We start from the raw sequence: 14,942 nt of genomic DNA, 5'->3' as shown, positions 1-14,942 counted from the left end.
GTGGTTTGTTGCAAGCACTAAATACCTGAGACCAATCTTAAAAATAGAGAGGAAAAAAATGTCTATTAAACAAATATAGTTCAGTAAATACCTCCCTCAACGGAGTATTGTGTATTTAAAATATTAGGCCAAAATTTCCGCATTAAAAACAAAGCTGATTTAGAAAATGTTTTAATACGGTCTCTTTTTACCTAAAATTTAAAAGTCACTTTGAATTCGCTCTGAATTCCTGACGATTTATTACACTTTAGCGAATAACTCTGCCTTGTAGACACGTCTCGTTAGAAAAACGGAGCTAGATCCATCCGAGATTGGTGGCTTGTTGGGGCACTGTGCTGTAGGAAGTGGTGACTACATTGACTGCATTCAGCCTGTGAATGTTACAAGACCGGTTAGTATCTTGCTGCATACAGCTGCCTTTAGATGAGCAAGAGGAGGAGGGTGGAATGGGGGGGGGTTGGTTAAAGGAGGCCGGTCTGCCCTGGGAAGCAGGCGGGATCTTGACAAGAGAGAGAATGTGATATGAATATTGGAGTGCAGAATGAAAGTATTAGGCTAGTAACAGCAGGCACCAGGCATTGCCTCAATAGAGCTCCAAGTCACGTCCAGCTACAGAAAGGAGCCCCCCTCCCCCTTGCATTATTCTCCCCCCCTCTCTCCTCCCTAAGCCCCTCCATCTATCACACAGGTACATTCTAAGTAACCAATAGCATAGGGCAGCCTAGCAAAATGACTTGTGTGTGAGAGAGACAGAAGACACAGGAGAAATTGGAGCTTTGGCAAGAGATACAATTTGGGGGACGGAATGCCCCCACACAAGGAACCCCTGTAAAACAAAAAAAAAAAATCAACATAACAAAAAAAATATATATAGATTATTTGCTTTGAGCTGGGCAATAGACACGAATGGATCATGGAAATGTCCAGCAATGACCCTGCTTCTACAAAATTACTGAGCTTCACCCAACGGTAAAAATTGCACCTTTAATTCTTCTTCTTGTTTGTTGTAATGATTTAGTATAGCTTTTGCATACCATACCACAGGAAGCGATAATGTGGGGAAATATCTGCTTGTGTTAGTGCTTATAGCAATTCAGGTTTTACAGTGTTGGTGGTGGGCTAGAATATATAAATATACATGTTTATGTTGTGTTGTGTTGTTATATATATTTTTTTTTTTTTTAAATGATGATGTTAAATCTTCATTAATGCTGTTTTATTATAATGATACATAGTACCTGTTAGAAGATAAAAGAAGAAAAAAAAAAAAACATTTTCTGTAAGGCTTGAATAATGTGGGCCAAGGGTTTAAACAAGGGTTGACTAAAAGGTAGATGCTCAGCTGTTGTAGACTACAATCCCCATGATTCTGGCAAAGGATGATGAGATTTGTAGTTTTTCAACAGCTGGGCAGTAGGGTCTTTCTTTAGGTACATGCTTACAGCCTTAAAGTGCCAGAGAATAGTGCATACATTGCTTAATTTTGTGACATTTAAGGGTTTGAAGGATTTGGAATAATCCCAGGATATATATATATATATACTAAAAACCCTATAAAGGGTGGAGGGATGTTTTGCAATCAGGTGATACCCCTGAAGACCTCAGTAAGGTTATTTCTGGTGAGATAAGTGAGATTCATTCTTTAGGATTTCAGCACATCCTCAATTCTGCAAATTCTATCGGTCCTGGTATTGATTAGAGATGCAATCAGTTACTGACCTAAAAGTAGTAAGGGAGAGATAACCCAATGTTGCTTAGACACCTGCCGCTGAAAAAGCCATTAACAGGAAATTAGTGGAAATAAAGGAATTCATTCAGGTGTCCTGCACACAATTTTTGGAGAGAAACACTGCTGATCTGCTTTTCCATTTAATTATCGCTTTTATTAAGATATTGTCTCCTTGTGATTTCTGCAGAACAGTGTACAAAGTCAAATAGGTAAACTGACACTGGAAAAGTCATCGCTCTGGGCTTCATTCTGGGCAAAGACCAGTCATCACTACAGTGACTGAAACTGCATCATACAGGCTTATTTGCTAAACTGAGAATTCAAAGTAAATTCCAAATTTAAGGCCAGAGTAGCTGAAGTGAAAGTAGAGATGATTTATAGCAGTGTTTTACAAACCAGTCCTCATGGCCCACCAGGAGTCCAGGTTTTGTCAGTATCTCCATTGGAATAAAACAGGAATATACCTAAATTCTGGACTGTTGGTGGGCCATGAGGACTTCTTTGGGAAGCACTGACTTCAAGAATTTTTCCGGTCCAGCTATTTTGACCTTTATTTTGAAAATCACTTTAAATTCTCAATATCATAAATAATAACCCTGATAGAATCAACAGCGCAACTTGGAACAAATTCTCACATTTATGCTGATCGTAGTCGTGTAAATTCTATATTTGACTGTGTGGTGAACAGTTCAATAGCCATGATCCAATCTTTGCCATCATCTTAGAGGCATCACTCTTATATAAAATAATTACTCTTAAATACATTTTATTTTATGTGTTTTGTTGTTGTTCATTTTGGGGGCGGGGGGAGGTCACGCAACAGCCCAATTTGAGTTTTAGATTTTTATGCTTAAGAGATGACTGTATGTATCTGCTAATGTGATTTGCTGGTTCATTTGGTTGGCCAGATATAATCGGAGTAGATTCTCCGCAGAGGAATTTATCAGCTAGTTATGTTATTGACTTCGTACAGACCTGCCAGTTGGTCAGGGTGTGGAAGGACTTAATGGAAGATCTCTATGTTTTTCCGCGGTTAGCATAACGCTAAAGTCCTTGAGTACTGCACAGAATGCACTTTTCATTCCATGGAGACGTGATTCTCTGTGACCTTTCAAACTAGATTGCATCAATATCTTTTCCGTACTAGGAAAGACCAATTCTTTAAAACATCTTGGCGTCCCTTGTGGTTAACCAAGGTGGAACGTGTTTCCACTCTTCATATGCCTCGTCCAATGCTGGCATCTCCAACCTCCTTTCGAAGGAAATTAACCACTAGTGGCCATGATTAGAATCTTGCTTTCAGGTGGTCATTTTCCAATATATTTCTTACAAATCTTGGTGATGACTTACTTGTCATCCCAGATGTTTAGGAATGTTAGGGAGTTAAATAGAGAGACAGTCTATTGGTTTCCATGGTGATTGCTCCATAGTTAGCACTGTGCCCCAGAATAGCACCTGTTATTGCCTCAATAAGTCTCTCATTATATAGAAATATTTTTTTATCAGAGACAAAACTAGCCAATAGGGTAGTAATTAGCCTTAAACAGTTTCAATGTTTGGTTATGTTCTAAAGTCTTCTGAACTTGGCCATGGGATAGTATTGCCTGAACCGCCATGTTTTCCTGGACTTAAATAATATCTTTATGTTGATGGGCAAGTATGTGAAAAGTGCCACCTTGAGGTATGTATTTTTTTTAAGGATAAAAAGAAATATCGAAGACAACTCCTCTGAAGTTCCTCTGAATCTTCATTTATGGATTTTCTATATACCGTCTATATGGTCTATATACTGAAGAATAGTACTTTTCTTCTATTGTTCATCATCAACATGTAGAGGTCACATAGGACAAAAACGTGGAGAATTTGGTAACCCTGCTGTAGGGAGTGTTTTTCTGGCTTTTCTAGCAAAAGTTAGTATGCGTGGCCCTCAACTGACCCAATATACTGAGATTTGGAGAACCTGACCTGATGCTTAGGACACCAGGGAATAAAGCCCACGCAGGATTTCTCTTGATACAGAGCTCTTCAACCTGCACATAGGTAGCCCCGATGGGGTGATTGCCATCATGGTTAAAAGTCATCACTTTTTTTTAGCAGAGCCTGCCACCTACTGCATTACTGCTGATTTCATTGCTCCCAGTGTCGGGAGATATGTGTTTGTGAAGGCAAATTAGGAAGTACCTGACTTAAATCTCTGTTTATGTAATTATACAATCACACTAACACGGCTGTAGTCTGCTATAAAAGAGAGATGGCTTCTCCTAGCAACCATGTTTCGTTGATTAGTGTTCTAATCCAAGTGCACATTCTAAAAAATGCAAGTGGCACAACATTATACAAACTGAATTTTATTCAGACATCTGCTGAAAATGCAGGAAAAGTCCATTAAAGCATTACATTTTTCGATCGAAGGAAAGTGGCAGCGCAGTGCCCCCCCATTTCTTTTCGGTGATAATGTAGATCAAACTGAACATTTAATAACACACCCCCCTTTGCTAATAGCTACATTCTAATCTGCAACTTTGCCTTAAAACATAATCTCGCTTAAGACCTGGATTTTAAAGCTGCTAAATTGTTTTACCACAGAGCTGTGAGCGAGTGGACTAGTCAGGAATTTCTCTCGGAGGCATGTTGAGTTGATGTGTGAAATTTACCGTAGGGAATCCCGCAAAATCAATTTAATAACCGTTGAGAATTTTGAAAACCTTAAAATCCAGAACTTGCTTACAATTCCTGCCAAACACATACTGCAATGAATCAAGAAATGAATTAATGCTGGCATAGCTGCCCAGTTGCGTTCATACTACAATTCCCATTAGCCTCAGCCTACTACGGCCTAGTGTAATTTTATTATTTTATTTCCATTTGTATGCTGGCATGTTCACGCCTTACATCAACTAGTTTCGATCTTGAATTCCTATAATGCTTGAACAGCCTTTAAGGGTTACTCCATCTACCATGACCACTTCTGCTTTTTAAAGTGGTTATGATGGTAAGCGCCTAGATGTGCGGTGTTTCTGCTTAAAAATTGCACATCTAGAGCAATTTGCAATTGGGTGCTGGGGACAAGTTGGACCCCCAGCACATGTGACTTAGGCCTAATGTCAATTCTGTGCATAAAATACATCTGTCGTCTGTGCACACTGCAGACAGACCTAACTGCTTCTCTCTAGCAGGAAGAGCCCTCCCACACCACGCTGCAGGAAGCCTTTCCACCTCTCAGTCCTATCTGCAATTTTCTTTTTTAAGAAACTCACTTTCCCTCTCCCACATGCACCCTGAGCCGGTAAAATGGTCTAATCATTCTTGAGAAGCCTTTGATTGGTCCTCAGTGCAGCTGCCGTGACATCAGACAAGGTGTGCAGAGCAGTACTGGGGAACTTAGCTTGGTGCTGGATTAAGGTATGTAAACAAAACGCAAAAAAGCTCTTTGAGTATTTTTGTAGTGGGGAACCAATAGAATAATCTCAATAGGGTATTATTGTATCATCAGTGAAAAAGGGTTGGAGAAAGCCCTTAAACGAGACACTATAAACACTGTAACCACAGCAGCTTGTTGTGAGTCTATGGGTGCCACTCCTCTGGTTTGACATGTTTAAATAGTTTGGTACAACTTTATGTAAGCTCCAGCAACCCTAGTCTGTCTCCTCTGCTGCCACAGAAATAGAGAAATTGGGCTTCTTCATTATCTGTCAAAATTTGCATGGCAATTATATAAGGTGTGTATGCTGGGGACAGCTTAGTCTACCAACTTTAGCCTGTCCCGTTTTAGACTACTAGATTTCTATGCCTACGATCCACTTGAGATTCCTCCTGGTCTCTCTGCTCAATTTGGACTTCACCAGATCTCATTGCTTTTTTTCAAACCAACCTGCCCACTTCAGGGTCCTCCTTGTCTCTCTTCTCACTTCATACTACACCAGATCCCTTTGCCTACGTCAGACCAATCTGTCCAAATTCTTCAGATTTTTATTTTTACTTTAGTTTAGTCCCCACTACTCTGAGGTTTTCCAACCACCTCACCCTTGCTTGAATTCTCTCTCAACTCAAACAATCTGGTCCATGGATCTAACCTCAACTGAGAGCTCACTCTGCCAGTCGGGAATACTCCATCCTTAACTCCCATCTCTTGTATTCCCCATTGACTGAAAAATGTTCTTGTACAATTTCGTTATTATTGTTAAAGGATAACCGCAGGGTTAAAAAAAAATATATATCATCAAGGTTTTAGTGAGTTTTAATTCAATTAAAAGACACATGTTCTTTATTAGAGAATATGGCATTGGCGAGGCAAAAAACAAGGAGCATTCTAGTTAATGAAAGTCCATTTGTTACATCTGATGGGACCCCTCTCCCTCCCCACCCCTAGGTATATAAGAATACTTGTTTTACATATCTTTTTTCAGAATGTTGGATTACCAGTGAAATTCCAGTGTAACATATGGGTGGGGAACTTCTTCTATTTAAACTGTGGTATAGAGGAACCCCTTTAAAATTAATCAAAATTAGGTCAAAACCTGATATAATATTGGAGAAAGTTTAGTCTTTCACAAATTAAAATGTCTGAAAGGGTCTTTTACCTTTTTAGGCAAAATTGTTTTTGCTCTCATGCTGTCACCTACTTTGTACATGAGATCTATTTTGGGCTTCTTTTTGGGATATTCACCTTTCCAAGAAACGAGTTTATGTTCATGCTGTAGAAGTTCAGCCGATAAATCGGTGTAACAGGTTTCTTGCCAAAGTGTGAGTGCTGCAAAGCTAAATGAATCATATGTAGGACCCGATACAGGGTAACACGAGGACAGAATGAGTGATTAATCCCGCAGGGATTAAAAAATCCACGTAAACGTGAAATGGGGATCTCCTTAAAGTACACCTGTTCTAAGCATATTATTTATTCATATTAAGGGACAGGGGAATTACATTTAAAATGTACATTGTGCTAGTAAAATTGTAAGTAAATCTATATAACAAATTTTGCAAAGGCTAGTTTTAACAGGCTTTTAAACTATCTATCTATCTCTATTTATTCATCCATTTATCTATCTACTTTATTAAAAAGCATGCAAAATAGGTAATGGAGTTGAAGATATCAGAATGCACATACATAGACACACGCACACACGCACACACGCACACACGCACACACGCACACACTATGACAAAAAAACAATCTTTATAGATAAAAACAGGTTTTTTTTTAGATGTGTTATGGAAAGCAGACTTGTCAAATAAATCAGTCGAGCATAAAAAAATTTTTTTGTTGTCTTGTCATTTTTTGAAATGGTTCAGCAGGTTTATAGCTTTTTTTTTTTTTTTTTTTTTTTAGAACATATTTGCCTTTACATTTTCTGGTTAAGGCGATAAATGGAATTTATTTTAGGGACTGTAATAATTCCATAGATAAAATAGGAAGGTCAGTAATTATGTATGTATGTGGTTTATAGACAGGTGTGTTATGTGTGTAGTTAATAGATGTTATGTACCACACCTGTCTGTCCTAAATTCCACTGGATTTAGCGTGTCAAATTATTTGCCCATATTGATAAGCTAAGATCTCAGCCATGAAGCATACATTCAAAGTGTCCCTATTTAGGCAGGACAGTCCCTATTTTGGGCAAAAATTCCCCGTCCCTCTTTTCTAGGAGCTCCATATTGTTGGTGTGTGTGAGTGTATAACAGAGCTCCACAGCAATAATGCTCCCAGTAATGTGTCTGACTGTATAACAGAGCTCCACAGCAATAATACTCCCAGTAATGTGTCTGACTGTATAACAGAGCTCCACAGCAATAATACTCCCAGTAATGTGTCTGACTGTATAACAGAGCTCCACAGCTATAATACTCCCAGTAATGTGACTGAGTGTATAACAGAGCTCCACAGCAATAATACTCCCAGTTATGTGTCTGAGTGTGTAACAGAGCTCCACAGTAATAATACTCCCAGTAATGTATCTGAGTGTATACCAGAGCTCCACAGCAATAATACTCCCAGTAATGTATCTGAGTGTATAACAGAGCTACACAGCAATAATACTCCCAGTAATGTGTCTGTGTGTATAACAGAGCTCCACAGCAATAATACTCCCAGTAATGTGTCTGAGTGTATAACAGAGCTCCACAGCAATAATACTCCCAGTAATGTGTCTGACTGTATAACAGAGCTCCACAGCTATAATACTCCCAGTAATGTGACTGGGTGTATAACAGAGCTCCACAGCAATAATACTCCCCGTTATGTGTCTGAGTGTGTAACAGAGCTCCACAGTAATAATACTCCCAGTAATGTATCTGAGTGTATACCAGAGCTCCACAGCAATAATACTCCCAGTAATGTGTCTGAGTGTATAACAGAGCTCCACAGCAATAGTACTCCCAGTAATGTGTCTGAGTGTATAACAGAGCTCCACAGCAATAATACTCCCAGTAATGTGTCTGAGTGTATAACAAAGCTCCCCAGCAATAATACTCCTAGTAATCTTTCTGAGTGTATTAGAGCTCCCCAGCAATAATACTCCCAGTAATGTATCTGAGTGTATACCAGAGCTCCACAGCAATAATACTCCCAGTAATGTGTCTGAATGTATAATAGAGCTCCACAGCAATAATACTCCCAGTAATGTATCTGAGTGTATACCAGAGCTCCACAGCAATAATACTCCCAGTAATGTGTCTGAGTGTATAACAGAGCTACACAGCAATAATACTCCCAGTAATGTGTCTGAGTGTATAACAGAGCTCCACAGCAATAATACTCCCAGTAATGTGTCTTTAAACTACAATAAATGTGTTTAGAAATCAGTCTGTGTAATAAGATACATTGTTCTTGCATTAAATTACACTGTAATTGTACAAATTGTTATTAGTAAGTCACCTAAAATTTAAAAAAACACACTTCATGAGTTGATATCAGCTCCATAGTACCAACTGTAACATTTGGTGAATGAGGAGCAATGGTCTGAGATTTTTTTAGATTTTCTAGGCTAGGTTTCTTGGCTTGTGTGGCTACAGCATATAAGGACATTCTAGGTGTGATTTTAACTTTCTGGCAGAAGTCTAGGGATCTCACTAATGGCGTGGACTCTGAATGGAAGCAGATCCTTGCAGCAATGTTCGAGTCTAGTAAATTCTATTTCAGAGAACTGGAGGCTGTTATAATAGCAAATAAGTCATTCCTATTGTTATACCCCTGTTGCTCCCACCCCACCATGTGAGTGAAATAATATGGTCGTTTAAAAAAATATCTGTAATGAGAATAACACTACTTGGCCTTGATTTCATTTTGCCGTATAAGATTTTTCAAATGATTTAATATTTCTGGATAATATATATATAAAATTATGTTCTGAAAAATATTATAATTTTGTAATATTTTTTATACTATATTGATTTTTTTATTATAAACTACACATTTTTAAAATATTTTAATATGTTGAAACAATAATTTTAAAACTTTATTCAAACATAATAAATAATTTCAAAAACATATCAATATCAAATATTAACATCAATATCAAATCGAGGCAATGTGACTGATTATTTAACATTGTTTATTAGATCCCTGATAGGTGTACCACACCCCAGTTTGTACCAATGAAGAATAAATTAATGTAGAGGAGCAAAATATACATCATGTCAAACACTCCAAATAAATAAATTAAAATTCACATTTATTATCACCTTACAATGTACATACAAGGTCATTGAAACACAGTCGGCCTTTGATTAGAAATGCAAAAGCAATTTTAAAGAAAGTACTATATAAAAAAGTACTCAGTGTAAGCTTTATCAGTCTATATCTAGATACCATAGTACCTCTAGTCTAGTGCAATCCCTTTTCATTGAAAAAAAGTTTTAACAGCATAATAATACATAGACGTTACACAGCAGTGCCACCATTACTATACAAATTCAACAAAACAACTCTTAGTCCCCAATCCAAGTAAAATATCTACCCCACAAAAAAAAACCACCATGCCCTGTGCTGTACAATAAACACTTATTTATCTCTTTATCTTCAATCTCATCCTCCATGAATCTAACTGTATAGCTCCATCCTCCATCCTAAAGGGACACTAGAGTAATCCAAACCACTTCATCACATTGAGGTGGCCTGTGTGCAGCGTCACTGGCCCCCTTAGTCCTGCAGTGTAAAATATTTCAGTTTTAGAGAAATTGTAATAATTACCTTGCAGGACTAACACTGCCTCTGGTGGCTGTCAGTCAGAAAGCCACGAGAGGCACTTCCTGGATGCCTCTTGTGGTGTGCATGCGCATTAGGCTCCCCTGTCGGAGGAGGTGGAGTGCCGACCCAGCGGAGAGGGACATCAGCACTGGAAACAGGTGAGTAAAGCTTTTTAACCCTTAACATGGTGTGGGACGATGACACAAGAGGGCACTATAGTATTAGGAATAGAGATGTACATTCCTAACACACTATATAATCAATTTAACCTTGTACCATATAGTATTTTTTATTTTGCTTTGATATCTTTTTCTTCTGTGTTAGTTGTTGTACGTTCACATTAATCAGTGTTATCTCTGTTTTGAAAAGCATGAAAAACATTTAATAGAAACTTTGATATCGATCTATCCTTTTGTATTGTACCATACAATAATAAATTACTTTCTATATTTAGGAAAAAAAACACAATTAGTGCCACATTAAAGGCATGCTTTGCTTTATCCTATATTTTGTATGTTATTATTTTAGTTTATCAGTGTTTTGTATGGGTTTACTTCAGTTTTGTATTGTTTGTAGCTGGGGAGACAGACAGTGTGAATCGTTCCCTAAGCTCTGGAATATCAGTAATAGGAGAGGGGTTCAATTACAGGGACACTATAGTCACACACAAAAAACCCACATGACAGGAGGCTCGTATTTTGCATATCTCTCTTTACTAACTCCATACAGCAGTAAAGAAACACATAGAAAAAAGAACCAATCACAGGAGAGCAGGATGTACACAAGGCAATGTGACCTTATCATTTCCTCTTTCTTTGCTGCTCCATCAAGCAGACAGGTCAGAGTATTAATCTCCTCCATTAGTTTATGTTTCTATTGCCTCTTTGAGGTTGTTTCTGTATTATAAATTTTTATATACTTTGCTGTATGTTCTTGCTGTGCTTCTGTACTATGTGCAGCTGTGTTTTTGTCTTTGTTATTTCATAGATATTATGTAGATTTAATGTTATACTTATTTCATAACCTTTAGTTGTGATTGATATCACTTGTAATTTATCAGTTTTATAGGCATTTCATCCTTTGTTTTGATAAGTATTATATGTACTTTATATGTATTTAATAGATGTCATATGTATTTTATAACATGGATTTAATAGGTGTTAGTTGTAAATTTTATTATTGACTTGATAGGTTTTATGTGTAGTTATGGTAGATGTACTTTATACCATATGTATCATGACTTTTCTGGCGATGTTCCTGGCCTTCTATACCTGGGGCATCTGGGGACCCTCTTTCACCCGCTTTCCTCCTTCCCCCCAGGGTCTCATGGGGATTCTGGGTCTGGCTGGGGCCTTCCCTCCCACGGTTCCCACTGGCTCCCGGGCATTAACCCCTTCCTCCTACAACCCTCAGGGGACGGCCGACTCACTGCTGCCCTCGCTCTCTCAGGCTGCCCCATACCGTGCACCCGGTAATGTGCTGGATGCTTTCCAACATCCACTACCTTGCTGTAGGGCAGTCTGTGGGGCGACCGAGCATGACACGGCGGCCATCTTTGATCCCGCGTCTACCGAGACTCCAGGGACCATGTTCCCCCTCCTTTACCCTTGGCGGCCATCTTTAATCTTGCGTCTTGCGAGATTATGGGCGGCCGTTTTTCTACTCTCGCCCACCACGATTTCGGCGCTCGAGAGTAACATATACCTGGGCTGTCAGTTATCCTTGCTGCTCACGATTCTCTGACACAGACGTTGGACCCCAGAGTCCCAAGTTCGAATCCAGGCAAAGGTAAGTATTCTTACTGGCCTATTATTTACAGATTTGAGTCGTACTCATGTATAGTGGTTCGAGGTACTGGAACCTTAAAGGGATATCACCCCCAAAAAATCCCTTAAAGGGATAGCATCCTCAAATTCCTTAAAGATACTATTCTTGGACCCTTAGAGGGAACTCCTTAAAAGGATACCACTCTGGAACTACTTAAAAGGGATACCAAATCACCCTTGAATTCCTTGAATTCCTTTAAGGGATAGCACCCTTGGACACGGAGTATCAAGATGGTACTGTATAAATACATATCAGTGATGGGAGATTTGAAGGGATATCACCTGGATCAGGGTTCAGGAATCTACAGCAAGACTCTATGTCTGGTAATGGATGCTCAAAGGGATGACCCCTATCACTTAAGACTACCTGTCAGAACACGACAGACGACGGAGCTTAGAGCTAGTGTTATATCCTATTATCCCTCAGAGGTCAGTCACTTTTGTCTCATTACTGCCATATTAGGCACTAAAGGGCTTATTACCCTGTGCCTGTCTGGGGTGCTGCCCCTATTACCATGCTGCTTTTTGGAGGTCACCCTGTGGCCACCTCTGTGATCCTGGGTGAGGCCCAGTTTTACAAATCCCAATATTGTGGTTTGCCCTGCTGGGACAATTTGACAACACTAAGTGACAGATACAGAATACCCTGCCGGGGTTATTACACTTACTGTCATTTATACAGACCCTGCTGGGGTCCACTGGCATTATTTACAATACAACAGATACCCTGCTGGGGTACCCCATATCACACACCCTGCTGGGTTTGTTTTGATACTTTGAGACAATAAATTGCACACTACTATACCCTGCTGGGGTCTGCATGGTGAATTGCACACAATGAAATGGATTGTGCTCTCATCCAGTCTGTTTTATTTGCCCGCGACCTACGCTGGACGGGTACATACCCCGCGCACCTGAGGTGATCTCTGACTAGGTATAAGCCAATCTATTCGGCAAAAAAGGGGACAGAGTCGCAAGCTTCAGCGAAGAATATCCCCCATGGCGGTGCATTAATTAATGATAGAGCTGTAGGACACTCTCTATCAGGCTGATGGCCAGCACTGATGGGTTCATACCCTGTGCAACCGGGGTGAGCCCCCTACAGCACTGCTGCTTCTACTCCTACCCCTCTCAACAGCGAACTCGAGGATTGAAATTCCGAACTTCGGATCTGGGACCAACACTTACAGGTTCAGACCTGGTGCTCTTGGGGTGAGACCCCTACGATAGGCGAGTCACACTACCCGACCGAAGGAAGTCTTACGGCAACAGCCTCTACCTATAGCTGAAGGAATACCTCCATTGATAATGAATCATGATACGGTACGGGTTTATGCCCTGTACCTATTCTGCGGCCTGCAGTGAAAGGCCCACGCCCGATGCACCAGACCTGGCTAGGCGTGCACTGCACTAAAATGACGAACAGAGGCATGCGGTTACAACCGCTGAACAGGAGTTCTGAGTCGCCTACTTAACGATATATATTCCCCTTGAGGTGAATTAAATAATGGAAGAGGTGACTGACACTCCCTATCAGGGCGATGGCCAGCACTTAAGGGTTCATACCCTGTGCACCCGGGGTGAGCCCCCACTATACGTGCGCTGCACGGTGCTGCTGAGCGGAGGCAATGCTATGGCAACCTCTATGTACTGGGTGAGCCCCAGTTTTATTTGGCCACGATTCGGAATAGACCCGCAAGGGTTTCCGTGAACACTGCCTACTGTCATAGTAGACTGATCTGTTTGCCCTGCATCCTGTGCCTGAATACTGGTTTGTACCTTACACAGGGGTATTCCTTACTACGATAAACCTACTTGACAACGTTATGCACTCGTGGCTTTGCAGCCTCTTGCTTAGAATGTCCATATCCGCTGATGGTCGGACAAACCCATGCCCTTCCATGCCGGTCAGAACGGCTCAGACGACTATAGTGACAGAGAACACGGTACACACAGATACCATCAATATACCTCCTATTACATCCACAGGGGATTTCACCACATCTAGGTGAAAGGCACTCAATCCTGGGGAAGACCACTTTCATGTAGTCAACCGACTTGCCTTCAGGACCTAAAGACACGTCAGGACGGTCTTCTTGCTTCCCGCTCAACCACCTTACCCAGTTTTCAGGGGACATCCTCTCCTTCCCGATCCAGTAGCTCGGAGCCTGGTGGGCCCTGATAGACTACCGAAAGAAGTAATGAATACAGGCGGGGAAGACGAGACACTCTCTTCCGGGAGAACCTCATTCAGATCACTCCAGGGAACTGAAAACTCGTCAACACCCACGTTCATCCGAGATCCGTCTGGAACCTCTTGTAGAAGACTATTCGCTCGGAGGATTCGTAGACTCTTCCACAACTTGGGAATATTCGTACGACTCTCCGCGGCACCACTGTGACCCTGTACGTTGTATACCTAGACTTCTTGGTCCTATACTTCACAATACATGGATTGATAAATAAGTACTAGATCGGCTGCACCCTACTGCAGGTAACCACAGATTAGGCGGTCAGGTTTCACATCCACCGGGATGTACCAACTCACATTTATCAGACAACATGTAGGCTCCTTCGATCCCGTCTTCTTCACAGAAGATCAACCCGTCTCCCGGGGGAGACACTTCTCATAGGGGCCGACTGATTTGGATATTACCACTCGTCACAGTATAAGCCGAGGCACGATGGTGATCGCGCTCCGTCTGACCTGACCTCCCCGGAGGACTTATGCTTCTCATGCTTACAAGGTCTACAGTAATTCTCGAGCAGGCGAGGATCTTCTCTTGCTACATTCATGGCAAACAATTCCTCACGGAGCCGTAGGGTACTCACATCTTCTATCCCAGGAGGGTCGACTACCTGAGGACCTGGATCCACTTTGGAGGTTTCTTGGCAGGTCAGCGGACGATCGCAGGCTGCCGGGGACCTCTTGCGAATCTGGGAACCCAGGGATGCGACGACCCTACCCCTACATCTGGACATTCCCAGCCTGTCTGGTTCGGTCCTGCACCTTGATCCCTTATGTGAGGATGGAGACGGAACTGCAGCCCGTATCACTACCCGAGGATGCCCAAGGGACTTGGATCCTCTAGGTCGGATACCAACTACCAAATGTCTCCAGCTTATGAGTTTTGGAGGTCGTTCTCCTTTCACTCTACGGGACTAAACATCCTGCTGACAAACGGTTAGTCTTGGTCTTGTA

At 41.0% G+C, this 14,942-nt stretch overlaps 1 protein-coding gene across 5 annotated transcripts in view; it reads left to right on the top strand.

Moving 5' to 3' along the window:
- GARNL3 (GTPase activating Rap/RanGAP domain like 3) overlaps nt 1–14,942 on the top strand; it is a 296,004-nt gene that overhangs the window by 122,572 nt on the left and 158,490 nt on the right. The window contains exon 1 of one of the 5 annotated variants that reach the window (XM_063432807.1): nt 880–969. The exons of the other annotated variants lie outside the window; for them this stretch is intronic. Coding sequence (XP_063288877.1) covers nt 914–969 — 56 coding nt within the window. The 5' untranslated portion in view covers nt 880–913. Of the gene's footprint in view, nt 1–879; nt 970–14,942 lie in introns of those variants that run through there. 5 annotated transcript variants of the gene reach the window in all.

The sequence above is a fragment of the Pelobates fuscus genome, chromosome 9, assembly GCF_036172605.1.
Source record: "Pelobates fuscus isolate aPelFus1 chromosome 9, aPelFus1.pri, whole genome shotgun sequence".
NCBI classification, from domain to species: domain Eukaryota; kingdom Metazoa; phylum Chordata; class Amphibia; order Anura; family Pelobatidae; genus Pelobates; species Pelobates fuscus.
The sequence above is the reverse complement of the archived record's forward strand: the minus strand, read 5'-3'. Positions and strand labels throughout refer to the sequence as shown.